The 18,279-nt window shown below is 39.3% G+C and overlaps 1 protein-coding gene across 1 annotated transcript in view; it reads right to left on the bottom strand.

The window, feature by feature from the left end:
- ptprn2 (protein tyrosine phosphatase receptor type N2) overlaps positions 1-18,279 on the bottom strand; it is a 120,108-nt gene that overhangs the window by 83,605 nt on the left and 18,224 nt on the right. The window contains exons 3-8 of the mRNA XM_053342449.1: positions 12,411-12,524; positions 5,028-5,281; positions 2,860-3,313; positions 2,401-2,703; positions 2,113-2,153; positions 1,118-1,548 (exon numbers count right to left, since the gene is read on the bottom strand). Of these exons, the coding sequence (XP_053198424.1) occupies positions 1,118-1,548; positions 2,113-2,153; positions 2,401-2,703; positions 2,860-3,313; positions 5,028-5,281; positions 12,411-12,524 (1,597 nt within the window). The remainder of the gene's footprint in view (positions 1-1,117; positions 1,549-2,112; positions 2,154-2,400; positions 2,704-2,859; positions 3,314-5,027; positions 5,282-12,410; positions 12,525-18,279) is intronic.

Raw genomic sequence — 18,279 nt, 5'->3', positions numbered from 1 at the left:
TAAGGTGACAAAGATTGAAAAGATATGAGCCCACGTCTGTTGAACAGGTGAAGGACAACTCACTGACACTGGACTTGATAACGCCATAAAGGGATTTGAGAGAGGGCCAGGGGCGAAGACAGTCGATAGGAACTTATCTTTGCTGAGCCTGAGTTGAGTGAGAGGTGAGAGAGGAGAGAGGGAGAACTTGGCAACCCTTCCTGACAAAGTATCATCATTAAAGCTGTAATACAGCACAGTAATACCCACACACTGAGGGATTTATCATCTCCGCTATTGTAATCAGGTACAGCACACACTCAGGATTTCAAACTACTGTATCCTTTTCCATTAAGATGTGAGCATGTGGGCGGCTTTGACAGAAATTGCGTCTTTTACAGGCAGTTTTAAGTAACAGAACAAAGCAGACATATGCGTGGTGTTAAGGTATGTAAAATGAGACTGCCTCGAAACAGGTCCAGCAGTTCAGTAACAACTGGTGAGTGCAGCAATAAACTATCATATGATGCTGTGAGCTGTACTATCAAGTCAGTTGATAAGAAGCACTTAACAAGGAAAGTGGTATATAGAAAGTTGCTGGTGTTACTTTATGGATATATTTATTGAGAACAACAACTAAGGCAACCAAGGTTATTGACATTCAGAAAAGACTAATATATTTAAACTATTTGTACTGATGTCAACAGCATAATGAATAAATACAGTTAAAAGAAATACAATTCCAGACATATACTGTTAGTTTACCTCTATATTACTATGAAGGACAGATTCTTCAGTGTATCTCTGTTACACACTCTAAATTGTATACTTTTTTGTTTATTTTAAGCTAAGATAACAGACTGCTGGTGGTAGCTTCATGTTTTTATGTTGAACTATTCCTTTAATGAATTCCAGATTCCCATTTACAATCAATCAGGCTCATATAGCAAATCTTCCAATATCAATAGATATTAATACCTTTCTTTAAATCAAAAATCATATTATAATACATATTAAGGGACCATATTAAGACTCCTATATATTAACTCTTCTATTTCTAATCTTATTTTTCATAAGCTATACTTATACACCAACTCTTCTGATTAAGAACTCATATCATGATCTCGGTCATACTCACTCTGAGCCAGTTATAATGTAGCCAAAGTGTCTGTCCTTCCCTCTGCTGGAAAACTCCTTCACCCCCACATGGACCAACTGAGTTTTGACTCTCATGTCCTTCTTCTGTGGCTCCTCCAGCTGTTTCTTCCCCGCCGGGATTTGAATCCCCTGCATCAGCCTCTCAATCTCTGAGTCCACCTGTGTGTCAGGCCCCTGTGCACCGCTGGTTAAACGCAAGGTTGAGCCTTCCTTCGCCGGCAGGGTCATGGTTTTCTCCTCCCAGTGGTGGGCTACAGGAACTTGGTTTTGTGTTGTCCGGCTTTGGACGTTCTCCAGTCCAACCAGTTTTTGGAGGCCACTGGGAGCTGGTGGACCACTTTTGACCTCTGGACCATCAGCAAAGGGCTCCATGTTTAGGTAGTCAAGCAGCTTGGAGAAGAAAGCTGCATGCTGTGTTGAATCAAAGGAGATTTAGAATAGTAAAGGCATTTTCTACTTAATTTCACCCACATATTTCACAGTTTCTGTTCTGAGGAAAGTTCTGAAGAAAAAATGATTACCACCCTGAATGGAGCCGTTTCTATTATAAATGTCAATCAATGAAAATGTGTGAATCTGTGTTGCATTCACTGACGTTTCTATGTCTGAGTGCTGGTCCAAGGTCTAGTGTCCTCCCTCCTCACAAATTATTGAAGGATGTTTTCAGTAGGTTTACTTACTAAAGGTTAAACAAAAGATGGACGGCATTATGCAACACAGTTTTAGTTCATATTATTTTCAAAGCTAAGCTTATAGAACATGTTAAGGTTAGACAGATTACACACACACACACACACTACAAATCTAGCAGTTTTGCCTTCAAATACTAATACTGATAGTAAATGCAAGTCTGCACAACTTTTGAATGATCCATACTTGAAGCAGAATTCAAAAAGTAAAAAAAGTCTGATTTTGGACATGTCTCGCTCCCTCAGAAACCAATTTGTTGGTTGAGGAGAGTCATTTTAAATTCACCTTGTCAAGAGGCTCCCTGTCTGCACCATCCATTTGTTGGCCTGAAAACAAACACAATGTATGTGAGCAGGTTGTGTGAAAACTGAAGATTTCTTTTGTATTTAGCAAAGAAAAAAAACAATTATGACTTCTACTGAAGGAAAATAAATGTGGCACTACTTTCTGTGATGACTATATAAACAAAGCATTATTATTATTATGCCTTACGCTCTACTATCTATGACAGAAATAAATACGTTCAGAGCATAGTCTGTTTTAATCCTTTTTCTCAGCATAATTAACACCTACCTTGCTGTTTCAATCTCAATGTGTCTTTATGGTTTAGATCCTGCACTTGGTGGTGGTCTGTCTTTGGGTCCTGGTCTTGATTTAGTTCAATGTTGGCCGATGGCAGCATGTTACCCTTCAGGACCTCACTGGGGTCAGAGGCTTCTGGTCCTGGCTGGGCCCCAGCCACTGGCCGCTTTTCATCCACCTCCTTCAGAGCTCCGGTGATGACCCCTGCCAGGTGGTCCAGATCGTTGCCCATAAAAGCGTCCATCGTGATGCTATGCCTTCCCAGCTGGTTCACCACATTCTGGATGAATTGCTCTGAAGAAAAGAGAGTAAATTGAGTACAAAAAAATTAAAGAGCATAATAATGTATTTAAAAAAACACTGAAACACAAATTCTCCCTAAAAAGCAAGTAGCTAACTAAAAAATTAAGAATGGAAAGGAAAGAAAAGCTATGACAAAATGTATTTTACCATCCATGACACTAAGAGGCTCTTTGGCGTTCAGTCGGTTTGAGCCGGCCTTGAACAGCAGTCTATCCAGATTAGGCCTTGAGGTTTTGGAGCCAAAAGCCATCTGAGACTGTGGCTCTGCATTGTCACTGGGATCTGGCCAGATGTAGCTGAGGTAGTGGACCTTTCCTTTGGGCCATGCAGCTTCGCCAACTGGGGCACCCTGCTGAATGTCTGGTGCCCCTGCAAGAAGCCAGTCCAGGTGACTGGAAAGGAGCTTGCTCTTCCCTGCGTCTCGGTTAGGATAGGTTGTACTAAGCTTGGGGTGCCTCCCCTCGCCACTCTGAGTAAAGACTTTGGTGACTGGAGTTTGGCCAGCTCCATTCTTAAGGCTGTAGACGGTGGTCTCCTTCCAGCCTGGCTTGGATTTTGGTCGGATTGGCTCCAAAAGACCATCAGACCTAATGTCTTCATTCTGCAACACAACATGCACATTAAAAAAAAAGTCAAACACAGTTTCTGTAAAGCTAAAGTGACAACATTTATATGATAAATCCTCAACCTGGCTTCAGCTCTGCAGTTATTTTTTTCCCACATGAGAACATGGGATGGGTTGTACTGGGTCAGCATTGTTGTGACAGCTTTTAGTATAAAAAGAGAAGCAACCCGGGCTCGACTAGACAGAATAGGATATGAATAGGGATTCCAGATCAAAGACAACTGCCCTTGGAAATTGCATTATGGAAATCACAGATGAGATAGTGTCACTCAAATGTAATTTCATGCATTTCCACAAAGCACAACAAACTTTAAAAGCACATCCCCTCTGTCATAGAAGTACGGGCAATTTCTTATCTGAGAATAAAAATGATTAGTCATCTGATTTTAAAGTTAGCCATATGAGTTTATATTTGACAAATGATGAATTATGTGTTTAGACTGTGACACACTGATGGACATTTAGAGGCCTCTAAACCATGTGGTATCATGGTGTTGTAATATCGGCCTCAAAATGTGCGATATTGTCCTTTTCTTTGCTTTGTGTAGAAGAGGAATTCTCTACATACAGCATATAGTATATCCGATCGACTGAGCAGCATTATTATCCATGTCGCTGCTGCACTAATACTAGCTATCTCCCCTGGTGCCATTTTCTGTCCTTCAAATGTATATAGAGAAAATGTCAGTCTCTCAAAGCCGAGCATACTGAGAGACCATAATGGCATTAGCACAGCAAGGCGGGGGTGCTCTGCCATTCATGCTAACCATGTTTGCCTTTTTCCATCACACTACACAACAAAAGAGCTCATCTCATCAATAAGGAAGGTCCTGAACTCTTCAACTTTGCATTATGGCTGTACTGACACAGCAGCAGGAAGCAGCTCGGCTATGAAGGGTGCCAAGCACATTTCACACAAAGCTGGGGTTCCACCCTAAATATGAGGGCTGAATAATGTAAAGAGGTGATGGAAGAGCTTTGTGTAAAAGGGTCCTTGCTCAGTGGGAGTCGGGTGAGAGGACAGAAAGCAAGAAACAAAAGCAGCAAAGGGACGAAAGGGTGACCCGCAGTAAAGATGGATACTGGCTCTTTTTCAGAAGCAATAGGAAGAGGCTCTTCCAGTCAGTTCAACTTGTTAAAAGCCATTTTTGCTACAGCCTGTATGATTTTCAGTGGTGGAAGGATTCAAAATTTAAAAAATAAATGTACAGATGAAGCAAAAAAGTAAAAATACTGTTTTTAGGTGGCAGATAAATCTGGGGGGGGGGGGGGCATGGCATGATTAATGGGGCACAAAATACATTTTGCATTCATGTTTTTCAATTTTATCTCTTGTGGTCACAAATAGAAAGGTTTACAGATGAAGTGGCCTCTGTAACACACTTTTTTGTTTTTATAGCACCATATTTTTAAGGGTCACAATTTTTAATGTTAATCTTAATCTGAACAGAAGCCAGTAATTATATCTGTTAAATAAATGTAATGGAGTACGATGCATGATATGCTTGCAGCGGAATAGAAGTATAAAACAATATCAAATACTTGAGCAAACTAAGGTACCTCAAAACTGGTACTACTTGAGTAAAGTATTTTCCACAATTGATTATGTTTGTTTATTGGTCACATGTGTCCTATCCACTGATGGATGTCATTAATTGATGCTACTGTCTATAGTCTGTGGCAGTCTTACCTGAACACTGGCTCCTACTTGTTGGACTCCTTGGTGTCCAGCTACCTCCAATTGTGGCAGGAAGCCCAGACCGGCCAGGTACTGCTGAAGGTTTCTGCTCAGCTCTGCATGCACAGGCCTCTGTTTCCTGTCTCTGCTGCTGTAGGAGGTCAGGGGACTCGGGGGCGTTATCTCATGGCGGAGGGGGATGTTCCTCAATTTGGAGAGCTCTCTAGAGATGACTTGTTGGGTGATGTCATCCCGCCAAGTCAAACCTGGTAACAAAGAGGTTACATTTAGAGCTTGATTAATCTGATTAGTCGCCAACCGTTAAATTAAATTCCAATCATTTTGATAATCAATTAAATGTTTTGAGTCATACTATAAAAGAAAAAGAAATATTCTCTTGTTCCAGTTTCTCACTTCTTTATAACATGTGATCATAACTAGAATTCTTGTCCTAAAAAAGATTTGTACAATTTTCCCCAGATCAGATATAAGTAAAGAAATGAAATAAACAGTGGACAGCAAACCTAATCTGTTCAACATATTAATTGATGCACATAAGATTAAAGAAATCAAACATCTAATATCATGAATAGCAAGAAAGTCATCACACAGAAATGTATGCAGGACTCCCACGAATGTGCAGTGGCATCCTTAACTTGAAACTACTCTCCAAAGACTAAGAGTCATTTCTAAATAAACGACTATGACCAAACTCCTCATTATGAAAGAGAATGTCACCCAGTGCAGCGACGTGGCTCACTGGCATGTTTTCAATAGTTTTAGGACAACATTGGAGGTCTACGGCACAAAGGAATAAGCTATATCAGGCTTTGGATGCATACACAATGCCTGTAAATAGATTAACTCAGTTGTTGGTTTGGCTCTGTACATGAGATCTGTTGACAATAAGAAAAATATAGAAAAATTGCCAGCCTTATCCTATAAAGAACAATCTCCCACCTCCTACACTGGAAACATTGGATCACAGTACAAAATAAACCAATGAAGACGCATCAGAATAAAATGATGACACACAAAAAGGAAAACCATGACTACACACTGGTGCACACATGTACGGACAGATGTATACACAGACATGTACACACACACTCTCTCACACCACAGCCAGTCAACAAGCCAGGGGAGAATGTCACACTGCGGCCTGACGCCTTGCCAACATCTCTGCTAATTGCCAACACATAGTTGGGATGCAGAACTCCTGGGCAGGGGCAAAGCGCAGTGGTGCCAGGACCAGATGGAGCTACCCAAGCAAAAAAGATACTCAAAACATGGCCCCATTCCCAATGAGCCAAGAGGCACAGCATTCCTTCGGCAAAGAGCGTAGAAATACCAAAGATATTATAATTCTTTTAAAGGTGCCAAAATGTTGACTGATGAGACTTCCATTCCAGTTCAGAAGCATTTTTTAATGACAGAGAAGTAATTATATTGTGGCATGGGCTTAGATTCCAAGCTGCCACATACCTAACCTTTTACCAGTCTCATCTAAAAGAAACAATGCCCCCTCTCAGTAATGTGGACATATTTAATAGCAATAAACTCCTAAACACCCTGGGTGGGAATGCACGAAAAAATGAAGGTATCGACACCACAGAATGTCTTCATTAGCCTGGTTTCTCACTCATAGACACTGGATATTCTCATAGATATTCATAAGCACCAGATGAGGATCTGAGCAATGCAGAGCAGCTACAGATGCCTCCAGTCATTCTTGGCAGCGCTGAATGGAGCACAAAGCAGCGTATGTTGTCACTCTTCTGGAACGCAGCTCAGCCATCCATCCGTACAACAATGACAGTTAACTACCCGTGGCTTACCGGATGGAGTGTATACACTACTTCCTATATATTAACGTAGTGATGATCATTTATGCTATCATCAGTCGTGATGTGGAAATCAGGGCTGGCTTGCACCCTAAAAGATCCATATGGTACCTGCCGTTAACTGCAGCTGGTTAAATGGGTTCAGAGTGTGATGGCGCCACAACAGGATGAGGCTGACGCTGGCTTCATTGACTGTGACACCTCTATCCCCTCTGTCTCCTGGGGGATGCACTCATTTCCATACATAGCATGTTTTGTGTGTCTGTGATGGGCACACTTGAGGGAAAAGGTATGCCGGCGCAAATTACAGAATCAAAATGAGCCATTTTGTGAAAAGAAAAAAGTCAGGAAGAAAAGTGGTGGGGCCTTTACGCTTGGATTCCTCTCAATCAACCTCTCAGCTGATTATCCTGGCACTGAGGAGCTAAATGTCATGCAAATTCATCTGGAAGTCCAGAGAAAGAGCAGGTTCCATCAGCAAGTGCTGCCGGTTTTTGCCTGTTAAGGATAGCATGCTGTCTCAGGCAAATGCCTTGGTTAATTAACGCCTTGCCATTAGCGCAACAGCTTTCAAACAAGCAAGATATTTCTGTTGGCCTCCTGTCTGTTTTCTGTGTGACAGAGAGAAAGAGGGAGAGAGAGGGGGGCGCTTCTAAATATTCAAAGCCTATTAGATGGGATCCTGTCTACATGTCTTGTTGTTTCATCTGGTGTTTTTTGAAATGCAGATTTTCCCCTTTCCTTTACTTCTGTCCACCGACTGATTTTAGAGGCATTAATGGAAGAGAGCGTGAATAATTTAGCAGCAAGTTCTACCTAATTAGTCAAAATGAAATATGTCAATCTAAATTTGACACATACATGGAACCAAGAATGTACCACTGTGCCAAAAGCAAAGATATGAATTTGTTTGTGTGTATTATTTAATTTTTTTGTGTGTTTTATGTCGACATTTTTAACAAAACATGCAAAGACACATGAATCCAGACTCTGCATCACTCAGTCTTGTTATCCTTTTAATACACAGTGTTCTCATTTCATACCCATCTACCAGCTTGTAGCAGCTTGTTCCAACTCTTTGTGGTGCTAAATTATGTTTATACTGAGAGACAAACTCAGACCAGATATCCTGTGTTTTTATGGCTGTACCATTTCATCAAAGGGAAATATCTTGCATGTCTTGTACATCATTTTATACAAAACTCACCAAGATTTAGCCTGACATATTTGGTATCTTTGGAAACTCTGTGAGCTTCACTGGAATTTATAATAAAGTTCAGTGAGTTTGAACAATGTTTGACTGCAGAGCCAACCCTGACTCATAGAAATTACATTCATATACAACTAAATTGTTTTCCTAATTACATGTCCCGTGTGTAATTAGGTTTAGGCAATAGAAGCACTTCAGTTAAGGTTAATGAAAGATTCTGGTGTCACCTAAATGTTAATAAATGCGTCTGCTTCAAGTTACTGCTGACTTTTTTCTTTATCAAACCAAGAACTTTAATCAAGTGTTGCCAGTGGCTAAACACAACCATAAAAAGCTTTATATTGCTATAGTTTCTACTGCAGGATGAGATATTTAGGTGGGGGGGAAAAAACAACTGGGTGTGTCTGTCTCTGACATTTCCCGCACACATTCAGTATGAGTACCTTTTTGCAACTTGCCAAATATGTTAATTAACAGAACCATATCATTATGTTGAGAGAAAATGTAATTCAGCCAGCATTATGTTTCTTGTTAATACATTTCTTGTTGCACTTTAGTTATATGAAGGTAATTTCTAGGCACAGTGTGAGTTTGTAATGACTGGACTTCTCATTAGGTCAGCAAAGTTTAGATAATTATTATATTCTCTGTTTAATGCCAGTGAAGGTCTACTGAGGCCGAGCTGATACGCATTATTATGTAACTGACCACCTAGACTGAGGTCATTTCATATTGCTGGTACTGCAAAACAGTTATTTGCCCTTCCATAAACATTTAAGGAAATCATTTTACTCATATCTGCAGCAGGTTTCTTTAAAAATAATCCTGCCATTCTACTGTACACAGTCATGGACTCACACTGAGTGATTCAATAAAAGCATTCTTGTTTTCCCTTGTAACAACTCAGTTTTCACATGGCATGTTAGTGTGTGTGAGTGTATCTGTTCTCAACGGTTCCATGCAGCAAGGTTGTCAAGGAGCAGACAGAGCAGAATATGAGGAGGAACAACAGCTTTTGTTGCTTGTCTATCAAAGAAAACATATTTGTGCACAAAGTATTGTAGGACCATGGCTAACATGTGGTTTGAGTAGTGCTGGAGGTGACATCGTGCCAGTTTATGCTAACTGTCTTTCCCTGACTGACTACTCCTGTCAATGGAGCTAATGCGAATGTCATAATGCATCATCTTATTTCACTTCCCTGCACTATGAGAGTATCCACCACTCTGCGTAGGGTCAGGAGGTCAATCGACTGCAGATTAGTGTAGTTTAACGTCTTGTTCCAACAGCAGCGGCACTGCACTCTGACATGATTCTTTGTGATCTTGTGAGCTTCTAGGAGTGCACAGCTAACAAGGTGCTCAAGTAACAAAGGATGAAATGTGTAAAATACTACTAAAACACGAGCTGACTAACTGGAAGAACCTTCACTAACCACATATTCCTTGGAGGCCAAACATTGATGGATTTTTCTTTCATTGGTATTGATATGGTTAATTTAGGACACAGAGGGGGTGACATTACCTTCCCGAGGAAACATAAGGAGTCTTTCTGGTTTACCTCCAAAGAGAATAAATTATTTTAGCATTTGAGAGTTTTTACAGCTATTTAATGCAGGTTTTGTAGCTCTTTCTAACTCTCTTAGCACCAAGGTTCCATCTTTATTTTCATGATGGTATTGTATTGTGACTGTGATTTGTTTTTTTTGCTGTTTCATTTTGTTGTGTGATTTTTTTTTGAAGTTTCTGTGTGAGAGTTCATCTGCATGTCTCACTTTCATTGGATAACTGATAGACTCAGCCCTCCTGTAGAATATATATAAAATATATATTACACATTATGAAAAAATCACCTGCGCTGAAACATGTTGATTTTTCTAGGTTGTCGGCTTAGTAGTTTTTTTTTTACATTTGATTTTGTGAACTTAACAGTATTAATATATCCTTCTATAAATCCTCTATTTGTGTTCAAGAGATCAAATGTAGAACTCCTTACCCCCTCAACTGATTTTAAACTTAATGTGTACAAACACCCATATAGAAATGGGCAATGCAAACTACCTTGTGCTATAAATTAGTTTGCACTGAACTTGTCCGTATACCATTAACATTAAATAAATGTATTATTACACTGTGGTTGGGCTGCAACTATCATTTACTGTAATGATCAATTAATGTGACGATTTTCTTGATTAACCTTTTTTAGTCTGTAAAATGTAAAAAAATAAATAAAAAAGAGAGAAAATGCCTGTTACAATTTCTTAGAGAACACGGTGATGTCTTCTGTTGTCTAATTATGTCTGATCAGCAGTCCAAAATCCAAAAAAATCCAGTTTACTATAATTGATGGCACAGAAAAGCTTCAAAGCATCACATCCTAGAATCTAAATCAAGTAAATGTTTATCAGTTTTCATTGTTGATTATCAAAATCAAGCAGATTAATTCTCTGTTGATCAATTAATCGTTGCAGCTCTACAATGCAGTTTCTGCATGTATCGTCACACACTTCAGGCCTGCATAAAGACAGCAACCTGACTATGAAATGTGTAGACACACTGTGGCTGCACACGGTGAATACTAAAGTTGCTCAGCTTTCGATGCTGTGTAATATAAAAGTCATTTGCAGTTGGGTGACAGTACCTTGCATTCAAAAGGTATTGTGTTGAAAATGTAATACCAGACAGTGTGCTCTGCCAATGGGGACACATCCAGACAAACCAAGCCCTTTTGTATAAGGGTCAAATTTCTATTGATCTGAATGACATTGGTGTTGTGCAGTGAGTAGAGATTTGTGCGATTTCAACCTGCATCTCTGATGCAAGATAAAGAGGATTGTAAATCGATTCCATTGATGTTCCTCCCCGTTTTTCCCCCCTGCTTCATCTCTTCAATTTAGGTTACAGTACAATGGTCTCAATAACCCTGTCTGGTCTCAAAAAAAAAAAAGGTCCCCCACGTCTCAAAAGATGACACTTCAATAGCTGTTGAGCTGATAAGAATAACGTGCTGCCGAGCATTAACGGCGGCACTCATCCGAAGATAAAGCTCTGTGTCTGTGGATGTGATTCTACAAGACAGAGAGGGGAACATGATTCAAAGTGATGATGTCATGTCTGCAGCGTCGGTAAACGGGTGTCTAAAAAACACAAGGTCAGAGAACTAGTCTCATGATGATAAAAAGCATCTAAAGAATTAAACACCTCTTAAAACGAAGCAGGGGAAAATTACACACCGGATCTCTTCTCATCCTCCTCACTCTCATTTGTTTATTTCTAAGCAGTAATTAGAATAAATGTGCAGTCTCGCCTGGCTTAATATTCATCACTGCATTTTTTTTTCGCCCCTCTTTTTTTTTTTTATTCTTCTGGCCAACTGCTTACTCTTAATGATTTTCAACACTGGTTCACGCCTGTTAAAAGATATTAAGCTCAGAGTGGCCTGCAAAGCCAATTATGTTTGAAAGGCTGATGTTTGTGGTCACGGTCAGTGGTAAAGGTGTCTACTGCCCCCTGGTGGGATATAATTGCAGATACAGGCTGCACAAAAAATGTTGAAAGAAATCACAGAATTATTTCACAAGGAAATTTCATATATTCCAAAATACGTGCAGAAATAAAAGCTGTTTTATTTACTGAATTGGTGCCATCTCATAGCCAGAAAATGCCATGCTAGTGTATGAGCACTTGAGACATTTGTGCAGCAGTTACTGTGATGGATCCATGATAGTGGGTTGCCTGAAGGGCTGTCGTTCACACTATCCGCGGAAGAAAGCTCTTTTCCCCACAACAAGAGCATGGCATTAATATAAAATATGCCAAAATAACATGACAAAATTGATGAAATGTGCTGATGATAGTCTTAAAATCTGAAACTCAGCATGGTTCCAGGCTGGGAAACTGGAACCACTAAATCCCTGCTTCTGTAATTTCTCTTATGAAGACATCTTTTTGTAAATGCACTGTCTCCCCAAAATATGTAACCTGTTATAATGAGCACATTAGCTGCTGCCATTGATTGAGTAGGAGAGACTCTCTAATGTGATTATACTGCACACCTCACAGTTACTCATCCACAAAATTAGCTCTTAATGTCCTAAAGGCATACAAGCCAATTAGATTGGCTGCTGGAGTTAGGCAATGATGGCAAAACAATGGCCTGATATGAGTCAAATGACCTGCTTGAGCTGAATGGCGTTGTGCTATGCTAGCCAAAGAGACAGCTTGGCTTATTTGGCTTGGTTCATACAATGGCAGTTGACAAACGTTTGCTGTAAACCCTGAACATGACTGATAAAGAAAAGACACTCGGACAAAGACAGACAGGCAAACAGGCAGTGTGTACCTCTGTGAGCCAATTTCTGTAGGAGGATTCTGAGGTGTTGCAGCGAAGAGGAAGAAATATCGTATGTATACAGGTCTGCACCGGCCAACTCCTGGCACCTTCCAAACACTCCATCTACAAAAAAAGAAAAAAGAGAAGAAAAATTGTGAAAACAGGTTGCTCACACATTCATAAGGGAAATGGGAGCAACAAACACAAGACAGATTTAACAACATTGCCCACACATGGATTGAGGCTCTGATAAAGTGATGTCTACCAGGACAGCAGGGAAGCTGTGATGGTGTGTGGTACCTGCAGTGTGTCCGTACCTCTGACTTCCTGTTTTCGGGGAGCTAATAGCTGACATTTTTCCTCTGACAGTGCTACGATAAGCAGCCGTTCATGGCAGGAAGGACTTTATCAGGGGCTCTGGTAATCTCCCTATCAGCAGGCCTCCCGCCTCACTCAATACAGGTTGCTAGGCAACCCACGCCACAGAGTCCCTATCAGCCCCATAATTCAATGACTGGTCTAGACCTTTGAAGGATGTTGAGGCTCAGGGGGTCAGGATGCAGTGTGTAGATGTAATGTCTGGAATATGAATGACCCCTGTTGTCACCTTCTCTCAGCTGGGAAGATAAATCCATGCATCTTGTTGGCTATACTCACTAAATGAAAGTCCACCTCACAGATGATCTCAGGAGATGAATCGTGCAGATTCGATCAGAGCCATCTCTTCAGTGCGTGTGTGAGTGTGTGTCTGTGTGTGTGCAATCATGCGCTCTACCATGTGAGAGCATGTGCAAGGATGCCACTGTGATTAGATGGGATCTAATGATGTGGATCAACACTTTGTCATGCACCGCAGCTTCTCATTAATTAGCCCCAAGATGTCGGACAATGACAGCAATCATCAATGGTACAATTGATGCTCACTGACATGTCAGGCACAGTACAACACACAAACACTGATGTCCATTACATGCTTCAATTTTCTGTCTTTTCCTCCAGTGCTATTTTAACACTAAGGAGATAAAATAGATTAGCACAAATCCAAGGATATATGATCAATAGTATCTCACTAGAGATGGTGTGGTGTAACATTTTGACACAGGGAGGAGCTGCAGGTTTTAATCAAGAATAAATTTCAAAAATTTCAAAAACATTCCATAAAAAATTAAAATAATTACATGGCCATGTTCAGTGTGAATGATAATAACAAAGATACTAATGTGATGTCAGATGAGGCTCTAAATTGAATTCTTATTCTAAATGAGAAGTGGGTGTTTTCCTGACCCCCCCCACCAGCCCCCATCCCCCTGTCCCTTGTCTGTGACCCGTTAAATGACAGCTCTGTACAGGAAGAAGCCTGTGGGAGGTGGTGAATTAGCATAGACAACACAGCACAACAACCAGGAGTTATTTTGAGATCTCAAATCGCGCAGTGGAAAACTTCCCACCTGCAGACACACAGATCATCACAGACGAGTCTGAATCACAAGACGTCAATTGTCTCCTTAGTTGCCATCGAGCCATCACCTCTAAAGAATGAAATTAACACTGATGATGGTTAATATAATGACAAAATAATGTTTAATTCTCGACAAGGTTTTCTTCTGGAATGATTTATTTTCCCAGTTAGACGCTAACAACACATATTAAATCTCAATTCTTTTTGTAAAATTAGTGAAGGGGAACTTCAAAAATCATTATGCAGCTGAAGTCTTCCACTTGGTCCCTGGATGCAGTTCCTACTACTTTGTTTAAAGAGTTTTTAGATAGTTTTATTCTTGATCTATTAGACATTGTAAATTAAAAAACCTGTGTGATTGATGAGCCGAATTTTAATCCACATGTAAACAATATTACAAATATTGCTTTTATCACCTAAGAAATATTGCTAGAGTTAGACTCTACCTTACACTGGAAGATGCCAAAAAGGTGACTCATGCTTTTGTATATTCTCGTCTGAATTATTTGATTGGAATTTATTCAGGATTATCTGAAAAAGGCTGCTGCTTGTCCATCATTCAGTAGCCAGAGTTTAAACAAGAACCAGGAAAGTATATCACATTACTCCAGTTTTAGCATCATTACACTGACTGCCTGTGCCGCTGAGGACTGATTTTTAAAATTCTTGATGGTTCAACACCTTCATACATTTCTGATTGCTTATCCAAGCATGTTCCAAACCGTCCCCTCAGGCCGTGTAGTGCAGACTTGCTAAATGTTCCAAAAATGAACTACATAAAGTTTATTGAAGCAGCTTTCTGTTTTTATGTACCAGGTTTGAAATTAGACAAACAACTTCTGTTGACAGTTTTAAGAAACAGCTCAATGACTATTTTTATTGTCTTACTTTTAATGAATTCTATTTTTTTAGCATCACTGTTCTGTTTAATTCTTCTTTTAATCTTTATGGTGTTATGCTTTTTTGTTTTTGTTGTTGTTTTGTTCTTTTTATTGGTTTCTTTTTATTTATGCAATTGCTCCCCATATCTTCTTTTTAATACCTGTCTTTGATTTTATTTTCTCCTGTAAAGCACTTTGAGCTGCATTTTACGTTTGAAAGATGCTGTATAAATAAAGTTATTATGTAAGAAATGAAGAAATGCTGGTGACATAACAAGTAAACTGTAAAAATGTCTGTTACGCCACATCCCTCATTGGTTTCCATGGCAGTAGCCACTATTAAACACATGATTTCCTTCTCTGTTGTCAGGGATATTCCCGGTAGCAACCGCATACACAGATAGACAGGAAGACACATACACGCACACACAAACACACACAAAAAAAGGATTTAGTACATTAAAAATAGTACGGAGATGCAAAACAATGAAAATCCTTGTTTAGCAAATACAATTGATCAGGTATTTGATCTGCAACTCTGAACAAAACATGCATGATAGATCACATGTCACTGTTCTGTCACTTTATTGTGTGTATTCAAAATACTGAGATTATCAAAACAAGCTACAATGGTTTATTGTAGTTGACAGTTTGCAGGAAACACAGTCGCTTTGTTTTGTTTTTGTTTGCTTGTTTTTTTGGGGGGTTTTTTTGAACATTTTTGACAGCTAAAAAGAAGGTTTCAATTTCAGGCTTAAAGGAGCAAATCTTATGTTGTTGTATGTGTGTGCAAGGTTTTCCAAAACAGAAAATAACATAAAACAACGCAGTACAATCAAATATCTTCCTAAAATATATCAGCAGATAACAGGCAGCGTTAGAGCAAGAGATCTATGTACGCCTAACACACTCAAATCCATTTGGGAGTGCCGCAAAGTCTATCAAGCAGAGCAGAAGACAGTGATTTTCTAATGATCATCTGTCTGGGTTAAGGAAATATTAAGCTCACAATAGATCAATTTGTGCCTTGTTGTGAGACAAGGCTAATGCTGCCAATGTGATTGACAAAAAACAATGCAAATGAACTGTCATCAATAGAAGCCATGCATAAAACAGACCACAGAATCAATGAATCAATCAATCCTTAGATGCACAATCCTACAAATCTGTGACATTTCTTTCTACAGAGCGGCTATGTCTGAATAAGCAGCATGTTGACAGGGAATAAAGGAGAAGATTTTCAGCCAAAAAAGGTAAAGAGCTCTAAATCCAGACGCTGTCTTTTCTCCCACTGTGACAGACAGCACGACACCCGGCTGCTGCTAAAGCTATTTAAACTGTGAAAGCTAATGCTTTGGGATAACAGGAGCAAACACTAAAGCTGACAGTCAGCAAAGCATTTCCAAAAAAGACGGAAAGAGGGGAGGACAGACCCAGGAGACAAATTAAGACGTATTGGAACAGGTGTATTAGCTGTGCAACTCCTGTGTCATGAAAATGAATGGGCCCAAATCAATGCAGCGAGACCGGCCAGATGTAGTCTGCTAATAAAGTAAAGAACAGTGAGAGAGAAAAGCTAAAGTGATGAGGATATGATTAATGAAGTGTTTACAGATTATTCAGTGTCCTTGAAATTATAATTACATTTATGCATGCTCTGTAATCCACATGTAAATTAAACAAAATAACAAAGATAAACCAGATTCTCAGCCCAACATCAAAACTTGCTCCATTTATACATCTTTATTTTTTATCAACATGTTACAGTATACTCTTTTATCCTTAACTGTTTCTAAATGTATTCATGTTTGATTACTCTTGGATCTGCACATACTGTCTTGGTGATGTTTCTGCGGCTCATGCAGATTGTTTAGGATTATAGATTTTTTTAGTGGTTATATAAAGTGTCTGTGCTTATGCTGCGATTGCACTTGTTCAATCGATAGAAGCATCACCCAAATCATTTAAATCTAAAATACAGTGCGGAAGTTTCAGACAATATTGGTCCAAGTAGAGGCAAGATAACCACCGATCAATAAAATACTGGTGGTTAAGTGTTTAATAAGAGCCAACCAGTGCCCTCAGGGAAACATGTAGCACTTATCCACCATACTTTAGCTTAGCTTCTCATACCAGTAAGCCAAAGACTCTGGAGAGCTGCATCAAATTAAAATGCATTTCCGGTGTTCAGATTAATCACATATCCTTTTAGAAGACCCTCTCGGGCCTAATCCCCTGAAGATGCATATAAAGATTTGAACAAGGGAGACACAACAGCACAAAATCAAATAATATAATGGAGGGTGGTAACTGACCTATTTAATCACTGACCCAATGACATCCACTGTAGTTTTTTTTTTGTGTGTGTAGATTTTATTGTAAAACAATGGTTTTATTGATTAACAGCATTGACTCTGAGGTAGATTTAATGCAGCCTTTTTGACACCAAAAACAACAAAAAAATTACCCTTCAATTATCTAAATTAACTTATATTAAATCCACATGCATCATTAAAACAGTTTTCAAGCCATTTTTTGTGTAGCTTTGTCTCCCACACACCTCCTTCTTGGACTGCCTGTCTGTGGATGCACTCAGATTGATGCATACAGCTGTGCCATACTCTTTTCATCTCTGAACAATTGATTTAACTGGACTCCAAGCTATGTTCAGTGACTTGGAAATGTTCTTGTACCCATTCCCTGACGTGGTTTTTAATCATTGTCTCACAGAGTTCTTGGAGTATTATATATTTATCTTTCGGAAAAAATAAAGATATAAACTTTAAATATAACGGTTAAATTGAGTAGTTGTCATTACAGGAATTAATGCAGAGACATATAAATAAATAAAAAAAACATCCTCAATACCAAGACGGCCTCGTGAACCTCCGTGAAACTTTGGTGACCCCTTGTGGGGGTCAGGACCACCAGTTTGGGAACCAGTGATTTTAACTACTCTGTAGAGATCTGAGACTGTCCTACAGTACCAAGAAATATAAACATAAGATCAAACTGTCAGCTACCCAAAAATAACATATAGTTCTGTCAGAGTGACAGATGCCTGATCTAAAGCTGTGGTGCAGTTGAGATGACGTCTATATAAATTGACAATTTTCCTTATTTGGGGCACGAGAGGTGGGAAGAGGCTACAACCCAACATTGGACTTTGCCTAACTTTAACCCATACCCAACATTTCTATCACAGAAACCACAATATCTCCCAGGACCTAATCAAGTGGTTTTTGTGCCTAACCCTGACCTGACTTTGACCACAGTGTTGTAAAAACAAATCATAAGTCAAATCATTCTTTTTTAACAGTTGTTTTGTAACGGCTTCAGAAATCACAGATAAATGTATCTTGTCCCATTTATTTCTACTGATAGAGGTACTAGACTAGAAAACACCCCTATGTATCATTCTCTTTTCACTTTGACATGAAAGGGTCTTTTTGTGTTGATCAGTGTAAAAAAGCCACATTAAATCTACTTTAATTCATTGTTAAAAAACAAAAAAACATGAAAACTTCCACTACTTCCA

Source organism: Scomber japonicus, chromosome 21, assembly GCF_027409825.1.
Source record: "Scomber japonicus isolate fScoJap1 chromosome 21, fScoJap1.pri, whole genome shotgun sequence".
NCBI lineage: Eukaryota > Metazoa > Chordata > Actinopteri > Scombriformes > Scombridae > Scomber > Scomber japonicus.
Note: the sequence above shows the minus strand (reverse complement) of the source record. Positions and strands in the feature narration are given on the sequence as shown.